The following is a 15,347-nucleotide window of genomic DNA, read 5'->3' on the forward strand; positions in this document are numbered from 1 at the left end:
TAGTCCATCTAAATTCATAATTTATAGTTTGCAAGTTCATTATGGAATAAAATTGTATCAGAAATATGCGTGAAAAACTAACCTCATTTTACGACTGTGACATAACCTAAAAATGTTCAAGCAAACTAATACAAGGATTGCCTTGGAATTTGTATTCCAATCTGAAGGTTATTATTCAATGTTATATTCAACATATTAATAATAATAACAATAATAAATTATTACTACAGTTTTTTCAAAACAAATACGTTTTCAAACTCAATAGCCTAATTAAATTTTTATTCCAAAATCACTGGTTAGGATCAATAATCAATAATAGCATAACGTAAAATGAAATGTTGATTCATTCACCTTTCAAAGGTTTTGCTTTGAATAGGCCTACAAAGAAATCGAAACGTATTTTTACAATATAGTTTGGAGAGCATGCTCATTTGAATTGTCCCGCTGTAATCAGCTGTTTCCGTTTTGCTATAATTCCAACAATTTAACAGCAAAATATTGTGAATTTCCCTCACGTTTACTGCGTTAAAGTCCTGGACTCAAATAAGTCGAGAACTTGATAGACTCCGGAGTTTAGAAGATAAAATCGTGACTCAGAAAGTCAATTTAGACCCGAGAGCTTATTTCAGTCCTGGACTCTGTAAGTCCAGAACTTATAGATCCCGAGCTCGGAAACCGGCCCTAAATGCGTATCAATTTGCAAGTGCACGTCAGATCATGCATTAACCAAACAAAATTTGAAAAGTGCTATTGAAACACGTTGTTTACGCCCCTCCAGTCGAATTTGGAAGTTATGACAATATAACAATAACTAATCATGGTTGATTCGGCTAATGGTATGATCACATTAGATGAGTATGTGCAAGTGTATGTCAGATCATACATGAGCCGAGAAACAAAATCTGGGAGAGCCATTGAAACACAAGTCTGTAGTTGCTCACAATGAGCGCAACCAGCAAGTGCACGCGTTCCTACGGCTCTTTCCAGATTTTGTTCCTAATCTGCACGCTTGGTCATGCGTAACCAAGCTTGCACTTGCACATATACGCATTCAATTTGATCACACCCTAAGGCTTTTTGAGAAGAAGCCAAGGGGGTACAGCTTATATTGGGGTCAAGCTCTTCAATCACCTGCCATCTGCAATCAGGGGTAGAAATCACAGATCTTTCAAAGTGGATGCTTTTTATTTTTTGGTAAATGGGGAATTTTACAGTGTAGGCGATTTTTTGGATAATAAAACTCAATAATATAAGAAAATTTATTAAAACTGTTATACTATAATAAATATAAAATGATGGAAGTAGGCATCATTTTATATTTATTATAGTATAATAGTTTTAATAAATTTTCTTATATTATTGAGTTTTATTATCCAAAAAATCGCCTACACTGTAAAATTCCCCATTTACCAAAAAATTGCTTCGAAAATGTTTTGTTTTAATTTTTGTATTTTGACGATATACTATTTGATACAATAATAACTTTTCAATAATGTGTGATTAAATAGTTTGATTTGTTTTGATTAGAACAACATTGTTTTGATTAATCAGCATGTTTTGATTAGGTTCGTTACAATAATAATATCAAGGCCATAGAGTAAAATGCTACTTTGGATTTTAGGTGAAACAACCATACCTGTTTGAAATCGCCGATAATCTTCGTTCTCCCAGCATCACTGACCGGTCTTATTAGGCTGATATGCCTCAGGAATAGCTCAATGCACCTTGATGCAATTTCGAAACAGCTGTGAAACAAATTCAATTCTTATCAAAATGTCCAAGAACATAAAAATTTAACCATTCATTGTTATAAGAAGGTCTCAATAAAAGAAAAGATGCAGGCTTCAGTGAGAATGATAGCTTGATAACAGGGATCTGTTTAATTCCCTGTGAACATAACAGGGTATTTTCATAATAGACGATGGATATATGTACAGCAAGCCATAAAATAACTGAATTTATCTAGTGTGTGTGTGGAAGCCTTCTTCATATAAAATGAGAATACGTATGTATTTTCAATAAATAATTTTAATCAAAATTAGGGAGAGACACAGTTTTGGGTTTATCATGTTGATTCTCTCCCAATCATAAATTTTATATTGTGGCTGTAGAATGTTATAAATAAGCACTAGATCAATAAATATCAATACTGTTACAACTCAAAAGAAGTTAGGACTTTTGCATTTATACATCAGAAACGATTTAATTAATAATTCTCAACACTCATAAATTTAGTTGGCAGCGGAATATATTATTATGATACTTCCACTTGTTGTCTTTGTTCAATGTTATTCCACGATGACCTTAAAAGACAAAATAAGTCAGTATTCTTATATAGGTCAATATAAGTAAATATGAGATTCACTTTAAACTGACGGTAGGCCAACTAGTCGAAAGAGAAGCATTGATGTTATATTTATGAGGAATAGTTAGTTGTAAACTTAGATTCACTTGTAATCTAAATTAATCTTACTACAGACTGTCTGAGAATGTGATGAATTAGTTTGAATATTTGAGAAAATGATTATTACCTCTGTGTAACAATCTGCTGGTGATGAAAAGGAGCCAAATAGTTGCTGGCTACTCGAGAAATAAACGCAGTCAACTCTTTCATGTACAACGAACATCCAGAAGTGTTTTCTGATCTGTCAAGAAAACATTGAAGATGAGTTGAAAATCTTATTCGAGATGATATCAGTATCTACGGTGAACGAAAATTCTTCGCAATAAGATACCCTTACAAAGATCATAAAAATGTGTCATTAAAAAACCCCAAATGCAAATAAGCTAGGATATATTAGTGAGATTGTTTTGTGGATGGTTGGACCGCACCCTTAAACTCGTGAGCATGGTTTTCAAATGGAGAAACAAATTTTCAAAAAACATAAAAAATCCGGGATAGTCAAATCAGGAGACCGAGGGAGCCAGAAGCATCTCCAAGATGCTTCCTATTCCTAGGACAGGAATATTTCCCTTTCCAGGGATAGCTTGACAGCCATGTTCTACTGAAATTCGAACAATGTAGACCTTCACACAACACTGCTTTTGGTTGTCATAAACATAAACCAATTCACAAGAGAACTAAGGTCATTACACAGTTATTTTCTATAATGGATATGCCAAGGTTTGATGTTTGCTTCCTCAGCGAACGTTTTGGTCGTTCATATACGTTTTATCTAATTTCTTAGGCAACATTTTAAATTTCAAAATCTAAATAATCAGAAGAATTATTACAATAGCACCATAGAGAAAAGAGAGAATAAGCTTCCACTTCAAGTGAGAATATAATCAAAATGTTAATTCAATTTTATTTCATCATCAGAATTATTAACATCCAAAAAAGAGAAAGTTTAGGGCTGAGCCACGGCCAAACTATAATGCTGAAGTATCAACAATCAACACTATAGGTTGGTCATGTTTCAGCCAGTTGTCCTCTCCCAATCTATATATATATAAAAGCGAAATGGCACTCACTCACTGACTGACTGACTGACTGACTCACTCACTCACTCACTCACTCACTCACTCACTCGCATAACTAAAAATCTACTGGACCAAAAATGTTCAAATTTGGTAGGTATGTTCAGTTGGCCCTTTAGAGGCGCACTAAGAAATCTTTTGGCAATATTTTAACTCTAAGGGTTGTTTTTAAGGGTTTAAAGTTCGTCTTTTAGCATGTATATTCTTCTTCTCCCAATCTCTTAATTATAATTGAAATGTCCATATCATATGTTACTATAGAACTATAATCTAGATAGAGTACCTCTTCGAAACAGTTGTTAACTGTGTGAAGTTGTGTTTCTTGCCCTTGGAGGGCTACCTCTCATGATAGAGCGATGATATTGATATTTATAAGAGCAGTCGCTAAATTCCCTCTTTTGCGAATAAATTCACAAAAAAATTAAGGCCGTCCGGCTCGCAAAATTACTGGGTTCAAACCTCAGCTCTAGCTCAGTGGTAGATACATGAATTTTATAAATACAAATAATCACCATAAGGTTCAATGACCGGTCATTGATAATTCTTACCGCTGCTTCTGTGAAGTTCTTGAAGAATACCAGTGAGGAAATTAAAAGAATATTTGATGACTGATTATCAGTAACCATGTACCACTAGAGAATGATCAGGACCAACTATAGTTGTTTCTAGTCATTTTATAATTTGTTCCATAATTACGAATGTGCTTATAATACGTATACAAAATGAGTGAATGGATGAGTAAATAAACTAATAAATAAATTAATTACTAATTGCATAAATGAATAAACGAATTTATTTTTTCTTCTAGGATATTAATTGACCTGTTACTACACTAATAGTTCCGTGAACAGTAGACCTCACGCAGTATTCTCATCCACAAGTACCTGATTGAAACTATAGACCTTATGGAAATACAGCAATAGACTGGCTTCTCCACACATCTGTGTAATCACTTGTCAGCTGATTCATGATGAATAATTCTAGAGTCTGATTTTTACTCTAAAGCTGGGTTTACACCAAAGTTATAAACAAAATAATGTTAATAACATAGTCCTTATAGATTCTATTAGATTGAACGGAACTTGACAAACACATATGTTCATCATGTGTATGATAAGATATGTTCAATCTAATAGAATCTAAAAGGATTAAGTTATCAACATTTTGTTATTAACTTTGGTGTAAACCCAGCTTTATATTGGCGTATAAAGGAGGCTCCTTTTTCCTTTTATATTATCCTTGAAATGCAAAATTTCCTAAAACCTTGTATATACGTCGACGCGCAATTTAAAAAGGAACATACCTGTCAAATTTCATGAAAATCTATTACCGCGTTTCGCCGTAAATGCGCAACATATAAACATTTAAACATTAAGAGAAATGCCTAACCGTGGACTTGAATCTTATACCTCACTTCGCTCGGTCAATGAAACCATGGAGAAAATATAGAATAAGAAGACTGTTTGCTCAAGCCAATAGTCCACGTAGTTCTTTTTTGTTGAGCTATGTGACGCTGGTACTCTGTGATGCCGTTTATACACTCTCACGCGGCCAAGACAGTAATTAATAGTCGGCAATTGTCCACAGTAATCGGCTTGAGCTAACAAAAATCGGCTTGAATTTTGGAACAAAACGCCCTATACTATGGGGTATTTTCTCTACGATAAAACTGTTTAGAATGAGTGAGTGACTGAATGAACAAAGAAATTAAAGAGGTGAATTTCTCAAAAGAAGTGAATTTCTCAAAGAAATGAGAGAACAAATGAATTATCGTATGCTGACATATTAAAGTCCTCGTGATGCATGGTGAGCACAATGCACTCGATGGCGTCGTTGATAGACTCGACGAGTGGGTTGATGATGAGCCGAGTCAAGTGGTCGGCGTTGCCGAGTGCCTTGGTGAGCTCGGCCTGAGCGGTCGGCGCCAGGGTGGCCGCCATGTTGGAGCCGACTCGGCGCACCTGAGTGCTCAGATAGAACGCCATGTTCGCCACGCTCACGTTCAGCTGTTGGCCTGCCGTTGGCGGTTCTGTAATGTAAAAGTCAACTTGAAAATTAGTCTCAAATATCAATCAGTTGTTAGTTTTTTATTTAATACAGTTGCTTTTTGGGGGAATAATCCCTCAGCAGGTTGGCATTATTTACAAAAGCAAACAAATCATGGCAGAAAATATTGATCACATGCTAAACTAGAAAGTTCATGAGAATATTATCGTAAATGTATAATTTCATGGATACTACACTTATTACAATACAAGATAAAAAATCATAGTTCCTCAAATCATTGATTGCACTTTAGACAGTCAAATCCACGGTGGTACACTAAGTCCACCACATTCTACTCGTTCAAACAGAATGAGCGAATTTTCAAGCACTGCTCCAAGAAATTCGAGAACATCTTCATATTCGTTAGTGTGGCGTAGTTGTGGGTCACGAGGCTCGAATCTACTTCCTCAAAAACAGGAACGCTCCCAATAAGCCATGCTCGCGGTGCTCCATACTGTGGGCATGAAATAACACATGCTTGACCGACTCCAGCTGTTGCAAGTTGTAGATGGAACACAACTGATCGGCTCTAATCTTATGGATGTTGGCCCTGCTTGTGAGGTCAGTTGTTAGTTGTATTAGTTCAAGTCTAATGTAGTAATGATAAGGCTGTTAGCTTGAAGTGTATTTTTAAAGCCGATAAAGAAGCTCAAGAAGAAGGAAAATAAGAAGCCTAAGAAAGTTGGAAAAGTAGAAGCTGAAAAAGAAGAAGCTGGAGAAGAAGAAAAATAAGAAGCTGGAGATGGAAAAGGAGAAGCTGGAGAAGGAAAAAGAGGATCTGAAGAATAAGGGAGAGAAGGAGAAGGAAAAGGAGAAGCTGGAGAAGGAAAAAGAGGATCTGAAGTAAAAGGGAGAGAAGGAGAAGGAAAAGGAGAAGCTGAAGAAAAAGGAAATGGAGAAGCCTAAGATGAAGAAGGAGAAGAAGGGAAACAAGATGCTGAAGAAGGAAAAGAAGAAACCTAAGAAGGGAAAAAAGAAACCTAAGAAGAATGAGAAGAAGAAGCTCAAGAAGAAGATATGAGTTTTCTTTATTCCATCTTCAATTGAGAAGTTCAACTAGAACGCCACTTGTATTTGACCGTCGCCATTTTGTAAATAAAAATAATGTGAACCACAGAACTAGGAATGCCTAATCGCTCTCAGAGTGCACACACCCTAAGTAATCTAACAACAACAACAACAATTTTACGACAAGATTTCCTGGGATAGTGATCTTCCAGTCTTTGATTCCAAAACAACGGTATGGAATGAGAATAGACTAATCTTCATAATTAAATTTAATTCAGCTCGACTTAATGTATAAGAAATCATGAATTTGTGATTATTATTCAATATGTTATAGTCAACTACAAAACTGATATTATAAAGTCTAGTTGGAGAAAGAATGATAGACGCACCTATAACTTGAGTGGCTTCCCCTCTCACAGACAGCATCTGTTCGCCCTTTAAACAGAACAGCCTCACAGCCTTGCCAATATTCCGAGCCACAGTCAGGCTCAGTGCTTCCTCTATCAGTGAGACACTCAATTCACTGCAAACAAAATTGAAATTTTCAATCTTCAAATCACAAAAAAATATTATTTATTCCTCGACCTATTACAGCAAAGTAGTATAATGACTAGTAAAATTTTAAGTAGTATGAGACACAGTACATAGCGGAATACTTGAACTAAATTTGTTATTTTTCTTGAGGTGGCCAAGTGTGTTGAGAATTTGTGTACACACAGCACAGCAGCGAAGAAAAATCAACAAAAAATCGAAGATTCAAAAACCTAACCTCGAAAAATGTTGTTCGAAGCGTTTCGATGTGATGACACAGCAATGTATGTACACACTTGTCCTCTCGTTAGTGGTGTCACCATAGCATGTCATTTATTCCACAGTCAAACATCTAATTTACAGAGAGAATTTGCTTGTAGGAGTTTAAAGAATTGGTTGGTTCAGCGAACAGTAATAATTGAGCAATAATTTGTTATGGCCCCTAACGTCTACTACTACTTCATACCATGGTATGAGAGTCAATGAAAGAATAGAAAAAAGTAAATTAGAGGAATGATACTTTATCAGAGGAAGCTACAGAGAAGACGCACGCTGATTTCAGATGACATTCTCTGACAATATTTACATTCAATTCTTTTTTTTAAATTTTAGGTCAGTTTCATCAATTTATAACAATGTTTCGATGTAGATAGGAATGGATGAGGAATTGCATTTATGCAATAATAATGCTAAAGGATTTATTGATTACTTTATCAAACGAAAATACTATCTTGCCGAATTTCTTCCTACGTGTTCTTCTCATAGTCAATATATGCGCTGTCGCAGAAGTCTTCGTGGTGGTTAAATAGCATTTAATTTGAGTGTGGTTTTAATTAATTTTTGATGACTTTTAATTTGCATAAACTTACTTGGTGACTGTGCGTATTAGAGCATCAACATCTTCAGTGGTGGGTGGATTCTCATTGGCGAACATACTGTGTACTGAGTCCAGGAGACGGGCAACCGATTTTGACAGATAAGCCGTTTCAAACTGGTGTCCGCATCTTCCTCTACAAAATAAAATAATAAAATAATTTGTTGAAACGTAACTACTCAAGTTAAAACGTAATTATTTGTTTCTGAATATACATAGCTTTTTAGCCTAAAGCTGCTTTTACACCAAAGATGAACATATACAAGGATAGCAATACGATTGCTAATCAAACACTGCCATTATATACACTATATACAAGGTTCCTTCCTTGTTAGGTTAGTTAGTGGAGTACTTTTATTTCTATCTGTCATGTCGTACAAATAGGTACTCTTGTGAAGGTACTTTCTATGCACTAGATCATACAAGCATAGAGAAAAGGTAGCATAAGAAGATATCACATGACATATCATTATGTTCCATATTTCAAGCCGATTTTTTGTTAACTCAGATAAATTACTGTCAACTACTGTCTATCATTACTGTTTTGGTCGGTTGAAAGTATGAGAATGGCACAGTTTGAGGTAAATTTCACTGTAATCTGCTTTTCTGCCAGACTGATGCGGTCAAGTCTTAGCAACCAAGTTGCTAGCAACTCGACTACATCAGGCGGCGATTTCCGAGGGAAAAAATTGAGAAAAATGGGGTATTTTTCACATTCCCCTCCAACTCTTTGCTCCCAATTTCTGTTTGTGAGCATTAAAAGTTGGCGTCCGAGTCGGCTCCCCAAGATTAAAATTAGTACCGGAAACTAAGTTTTCCTTGTAGCAGAAAAATACTGGTCTTTCCTTTTTCACGTTTTGAGAAAGTCGAGGAGCTAGGGATTTCTTTTCCGCTCGCAAAGTATGACAACTTATTATTTTTGTTGGTTGAAATGAATCTGACAATGCTCGGAAATTCTGAGGGGTTATCTTGTTCTTATATTTGAACTAGCTGGCCCGGCGAACTTCGTACCGCCAAATGGATAATGCATCTCATGACAAACTTTAGCTGAATGCACACCTGAGGAGGCGCGATGCTACATTTTGCATTCAGGTGCTTCTTGCTTATTGGTTTGAATGGAAGCACTCACTCACACACACACACACCAAATCGGGCATGACATGGAACGGTGTGATAAAACAATCTCCATAAGATCAACACTTAGTATCACCTACAGTAACTGTATTACCCAATATATAAATTGGTTAATATAGTTACTGTAGTATCACCAAGCCGCGCCTCCTCAAATCTTGAAATTTGCTTAGTGTACAGCTGGTAACTTCAGATGCTATTATTCATATTATTCCAATCATTAATTTTTATGGATTTTATTTATGAAGATAATTTTCCAACTGCAACTGCACGGAGTGATCCGTGGTCTAGTGGATAGAGTGCTTGCGTAGCAGCATAGAGATCCCGGGTTTCAACCCTCTCAATACCAAAAGTTTTTTAACCAGATCACTCCCGTGTTATCGGATGGGCACGTTAAACTGTCGGTCCTGGCTGAAGTATGTCAGTTGTAAGGCCCATTGACGGCTTAAATTATATATTCAGGTGGTGGGACCTTCCCGCAAGGGACCAAAATGCCAAAAGCCATAAAGCCATGCCAAAAGCCCCACCAACAAAAGCCATACGAATTTACTTTTTCCAACTGCAAAATGAATAATGAACTAAAAATCAATTAAGTCACCGAAGACAGCACAATTATTCGAAACAAAGCAATGTCTTTAGAGCATGCAAGTTTTTAACCTGAGACCGCACTGCTGGATGGTTACACACAGAACATTCATTTTGTTTTTAGTCGGGGCGTTTAGAATAAAATACATTGGCGATTATGGAGTAGCACATACTCTTGTCCTATCTACTATCTACCGATAGCTGTTGGATGACGCAATGGTTATAACAGCTGATTTTTATTTCTGTGTGTGGCCAGCTCAAAAATCTTCTCCTATAAAGGTACGTACAGATTTACGCGCCGCGAACATGAGCAATTCAATTTTAATCAGCTGATGCCAATCTTTTTATATCTGTATCTTACCGTTTCTGTGAAAATGCAGATATAATCAGCTGATTAAAAGTGAATTGCTCATGTTCGCGGCGCGTATATCTGTACGCACCTTTAGGATTACGTATAAAATTTGAAGGACCGTAAGAAAGAGTCCTGGAGTCGGATTATAAATTTGATAGGATAGGCCATAAACCTGGACCTGAACAAAATGAACACAACTAAAAAAATCATCAAATTCTGTGCACACGTAAAAAGTTATTGAATGCCAAAATTTGAGGCTTCATTTTCATTTTTAAAGATATTAAATATGATGGAATTCATATATTCATAAGGACGGCCAAAAATCGATTTGTGTGTATCTGGACTGGACTGGATTAAGTATTGAAGTTTACGGATCTTATCCAAATTTTGTTTAATTTTTTTTAGAATGTTCCTTAAGAACTTATTTAATCAATTAGTATTATCATAGAGAAACAATAGTGTAAGTAGATATCCCATGGTATGGGGAATTTATGTCGCAACTTATTCTGTTATCTCAAGCCGATTACTGTCAATTTTTACTGTTTTGTTGGGACGATAGTGTATGAACGGAACAATTTGAGAGACTACCAGCATCACACAGCTGCATAGGAAAGAACTACGTGAACTATTTGGCTTGGGATAACTATAACAGTAAAAACTGTCACATAAACGCCCTAGACCATGGGATATCTACTTATGCTATGGTTTCTCTATGGTATTATACAATATAATAATGGTGATAAATGGAATCATCATGAGTGTAATAAAGTTACACATTCATAATGATCCTCCAAAAAATTGGATTTTAAAGATAAAATAAGATCCTGTCGAAGATTCAAGTTGGGTGCACTTTACTATACCAAATGTGTATGCTTGCTATATACAAACTCCTCCACGATTCTACAACGAGAGCCAGCAGCTTGAAAGTCAGTTATAAGTAACAAATTCAATGTCAATCGCATTGAAATCCATTTTGAGAGTTCTTTGCACATCAAAGAAATGTTTTTGATGATAAAAAACATGAAAATTCCTCATTAAATAATTTAAAATCCTTGATAAATGTTGCCGTTACGGAAACTTGAGTAGGAAAAAGCTTAATGTGGTTGTATAGCGTGACGCTAGATAGTGCTGGCAGTAAACATGATACGGGCCATGTGATACTGTATCATTCGACAGGCAACGGAATGCAATTTCTCTTGAGTTCCTTAAGTTTCCAGTATCATTGTTCATTTACTAGACTATCCTGGATTTTTAACCATGCTATGAGTAATGACAGTATGCATCACGATGATGACAACACGATTGATTATAATGTTGATGACAATGACAAATTCCTAACTTCTTGACAATTTCCTAGTGATTCTTTGAAACTTGCTTCTTGAAAAAAGAAGGAACTTAGTTCTTTCCTTCGTGCTTCCATCATTACTTTACTTGGAAAAAGGTTTTTCAATTGTTTGAGTTTCAAATTCAATTTTCAGAATATTCGGATCAACAAAAAAAGCTACAACCACGGAATAAGGAAAATAGTAGTACTATCTAAGGAATTATCTAAGGAATCGAGAGGCAGAGTAATCTGTAAGAAAATGTACATTTTCCTGTAAATACACTTGTCTCTTGTACAAAACTATACAATTGTCTGTGGTTCAACATGGTTTTCAGTTCAATCACAATATTAGGGGTTGAAATATTCTGAGTGAATTCATGCTTTACTCCTTGAAATCATAGAACTTATAGAGGTATTCTTGGAAAATGACTGGAAAGTTCGAAAGGCAGAGTAGTTTGTAACAAAATTGACATTTTCCTGTAAATAAACGTGGCTTTTCATCGTAGTTGTAAACCAATGCCATGGTCTCAAAAACGACTTCGCACTGGATCTATGCACTTGTTCCTACACACATGTTCCCGGTACGTGTCATACTAGCGCCTAGGGTGGATTTTATGCTGCCAGATTTATTGGCGATTGTAAATATCGACAGAAGAGTATTTACGTTCGGGATTTATTGCCGTGAAGGCAATTGATATACAGCAGGTTTCACTTCAAAATGACAGAATTGCTTGAATAGGTTGTATTGGTGGTTTTTAATGCTGAATGATGACAGTATGGAATCGGTAGGCAAGCGGACCGCCTAAGGCAAACAATAGTAAATCGTTCCGGAAGCGAGTTAAGGAGCCACTACATTGTACGCCGCTGAGCCAGCTAGTGTAAAGCGGCCTTATTACGGCGATAACTTTCTTTAAGTTTTAGATGATTTTCAGTGGTGATCACAGGGTAGTTTGGGTCAAAACATAGTGGAGCGACGGAGGTAGCTTCATGCTTGAATGTTGAAAATAGCGAATGTGTTAGCAAAAACTTAATGTGAGAAAATTATTTTTCAACAGTAAAATAAATTTCTCACGATAGAAATTCACAAAGAAAATTCAACTACAAGTTTACTAAAGTCTCATCATTGTTAAAGTCCTAATTCTACTCGTTTTTAAATGAACCCAATCAATAAATTTATTTCAATATTAGTCCATTATATTAGTCCACATTGTTCTCTAGATATGAGCGTGGAAGCAAAACGCTGCAAAATGCAACTTCCAAACCACCTTCATCCCCTTAGCACATGAGTTGGGAATGGGGACTTTTGATATGTTCTACTCCCAACAAAGCTGCAAAGTCAAAAATTTTGTTAGAAAAATTCTCTCGAAATTCCTTTGTCAATTGGTCTATTGTTGCAAAAATTGAGATTTCACACTCAACACTAAAGATGCAACAAAAAATGTAGGGAAATTCGTAAAAGCGATTGTCAAGTTTCGTTCAATCTAATCGAATCTATAAGGATTAAGTTATTAACATTATGTTAATAACTTTGGTGTAAACCCAGCTCAAGTATTAACTGTCAGTCCCGGTTGAATTATAATAGTCATTTGGCCCATTGACATATAATATACTAGTAGTTCTGTGAACAGTAGACCTCACGCAGTATTTTCATCCACAAGTACCTGATTGAAACTATAGACCTTATGGAAATACAGCAATAGACTGGCTTCTCCACACATCTGTGTAATCACTTGTCAGCTGACTTATGATGAATAATTCTATTGTCTGATTTTTACTCCAATATTGGCGTATGAAGGAGGCTCCTTTTTCCTTTTATATTATCCTTGAAATGCAAAATTTCCAAAAACCTTGTATATACGTCGACGCGCAATTGAAAAGGAACATACCTGTCAAATTTCATGAAAATCTATGACCGCGTTACGCCGTAAATGCACAACATATAAACATTTAAACATTTGAACATTAAGAGAAATGCCAAAACGTCGACTTAAATCTTAGACCTCACTTCGCTCGGTCAATAAATATATACAGCTGGGTGGAACTATGCCTTAGGAGACTCTCCACCTGAGTAAGTCCTACAAGTATGACTATGATTATGGGAATCTACAACTGGCATTTGACCAAAGTTACTTAAATTTCTAATTTCAATAATTAGTAAATACTCTTGAAGTCTAGATGTGATGTTTTTGATCTATTCACAATATAATGTGACAGAAATATGAGTACAAAAATTAAATAAAACAATATTATTACTACTAATAATACAGAGTGATTCAGAAAAGACTTTACAACTTTGAAAATTCATATAAATCTTATTAAACAAGGTACAGTACAGAGCTGGTTTTGGTGTTGTTTTAAAGGAAACACTCCAAGTTTTGACTCGCGTAGTCCGCTAGTGCCTGGTCTAGCGCACAAGCGCTAGCGGCATTTACGTCAGAGATGGCTGCCTTCACTGGACCCGAGCGTGCTAGCTGTGTGTTTTGGTTTGAAAAAAACGGCATAGTGTACCTTGATATGTTGCAAAATTTTTTGATTGCACAGATCGATAAGGATGACGGAGAACGAAAGGTTTTCTTTATGCAAGATGGCGCACCACCACACTATCTGACTGACGTCCGTGATTTTCTTAATGTCCGCTTTGCAAATCAGTGGATTGGCCGTAATGCGCCAATTGTATGGCCCCCTCGTTCCCCAGACTAACACCGCTGGATTTTTTCTTGTGGGGTTTCATAAAAGATATGGTTTATGTACCTCCTTTGCCAGCGACTCTACCTGAACTTAGAGCAAGGATTTGAGCTGTTGTTGAGCAAGTTACACCAGAAATGCTAGTGCGAGTCTGGGAAGAAATCGACTATCGATGGGATGTCTGCAGGATAACCAACGGAAGTCACATAGAAAATCTTCAGTTTAAGGTGAAAAACTTGAAGTGTTTTCCTTCAAAACAAAACCAAAACCAGTTCTGTACCTTGTTTAACAAGATTTATATGAATTTTCAAAGTTGTAAAGTCATTTTTCAATCACCCGTAAAAATAACCAATCTCAAGGCCATATAAGAATTATATTATCTTTCAAAAGATTAGTTAACAAACTTGGCTTCCAATGAAAATATAAACTAAGTTATAACCAATAGATAAATTGATAGGGGTTTAGAAAATTAATGGAACTTACGCATCAGCAAAAATATTAGCAGTGAGTGGCTCGGCTTGGAGCTTCTTATGCAAATCGAGATGCAAACGCAGCAGCTTCGGGTATTCACCTTCCAGAGCCTGCTTGATAAAGGACGAACCTGAAAATATTACGAGTGTATATGATCAATGAGGAATAAAATATTAATAGATGCATTATTTTATATTTGATAAAATTTATACTTAAATAGTTTGGTAGATAACACCTCACTTCATCTTGAATCATTTCTTCAAAGCTTAGGCCTGGTTGTATTTTAATCATGATTAGTTCACGAGAACCAATAAGAGAAGTCTCATTAGATGAGGTTATCATCTCATTCAATCATGGTTGAAATATAACAGGTTTTTATGCAACTGAACCATGGAATTGCTGGTATTAATACAAATTTTTGTATGAGCTTATCAAATTTGAACATAGTGTACTGAGAATTAGAAGATATCAAGTAAGCCTACACAACTAAATATAACAGGGTTTTGTGCAACTGAGCCATAGAATTGCTTGTATTAATAAAACATGTTGTATGAGCTTATCAAATTTGAACATATTGTAATGAAAAACAGAAGATATTAAGTAAGACTACACAACTAAAAAGAGACAGAGTTTTAACAATTCAGTTGTGATTGTGTTTTTGTGAGAATATGGCAGGTTATATAAGGAAACCTGTTTCCGTACTTTCAACTGAATTTGTACAATAATTTGAAATGAATAGTAGTTGGAAACTGCTAAAGTGAAATTCACGTCACACTATACGCATTGTTTAAATGGGAAGCATTTATGTTATTTATAGGAAATGCTGACAGTTTGAAGGGAATCTCATTGAGAAGAGTTTT

General features: G+C 35.7%; 1 protein-coding gene across 1 annotated transcript in view; it reads right to left on the reverse strand.

Moving 5' to 3' along the window:
- LOC111049526 (conserved oligomeric Golgi complex subunit 5) overlaps window positions 1-15,347 on the reverse strand; it is a 30,539-nt gene that overhangs the window by 2,704 nt on the left and 12,488 nt on the right. The window contains exons 10-15 of the mRNA XM_022335616.2: window positions 14,500-14,617; window positions 7,935-8,075; window positions 6,924-7,057; window positions 5,263-5,509; window positions 2,532-2,645; window positions 1,637-1,745 (exon numbers count right to left, since the gene is read on the reverse strand). Of these exons, the coding sequence (XP_022191308.2) occupies window positions 1,637-1,745; window positions 2,532-2,645; window positions 5,263-5,509; window positions 6,924-7,057; window positions 7,935-8,075; window positions 14,500-14,617 (863 nt within the window). The remainder of the gene's footprint in view (window positions 1-1,636; window positions 1,746-2,531; window positions 2,646-5,262; window positions 5,510-6,923; window positions 7,058-7,934; window positions 8,076-14,499; window positions 14,618-15,347) is intronic.

Source organism: Nilaparvata lugens, chromosome 3, assembly GCF_014356525.2.
Source record: "Nilaparvata lugens isolate BPH chromosome 3, ASM1435652v1, whole genome shotgun sequence".
NCBI lineage: Eukaryota > Metazoa > Arthropoda > Insecta > Hemiptera > Delphacidae > Nilaparvata > Nilaparvata lugens.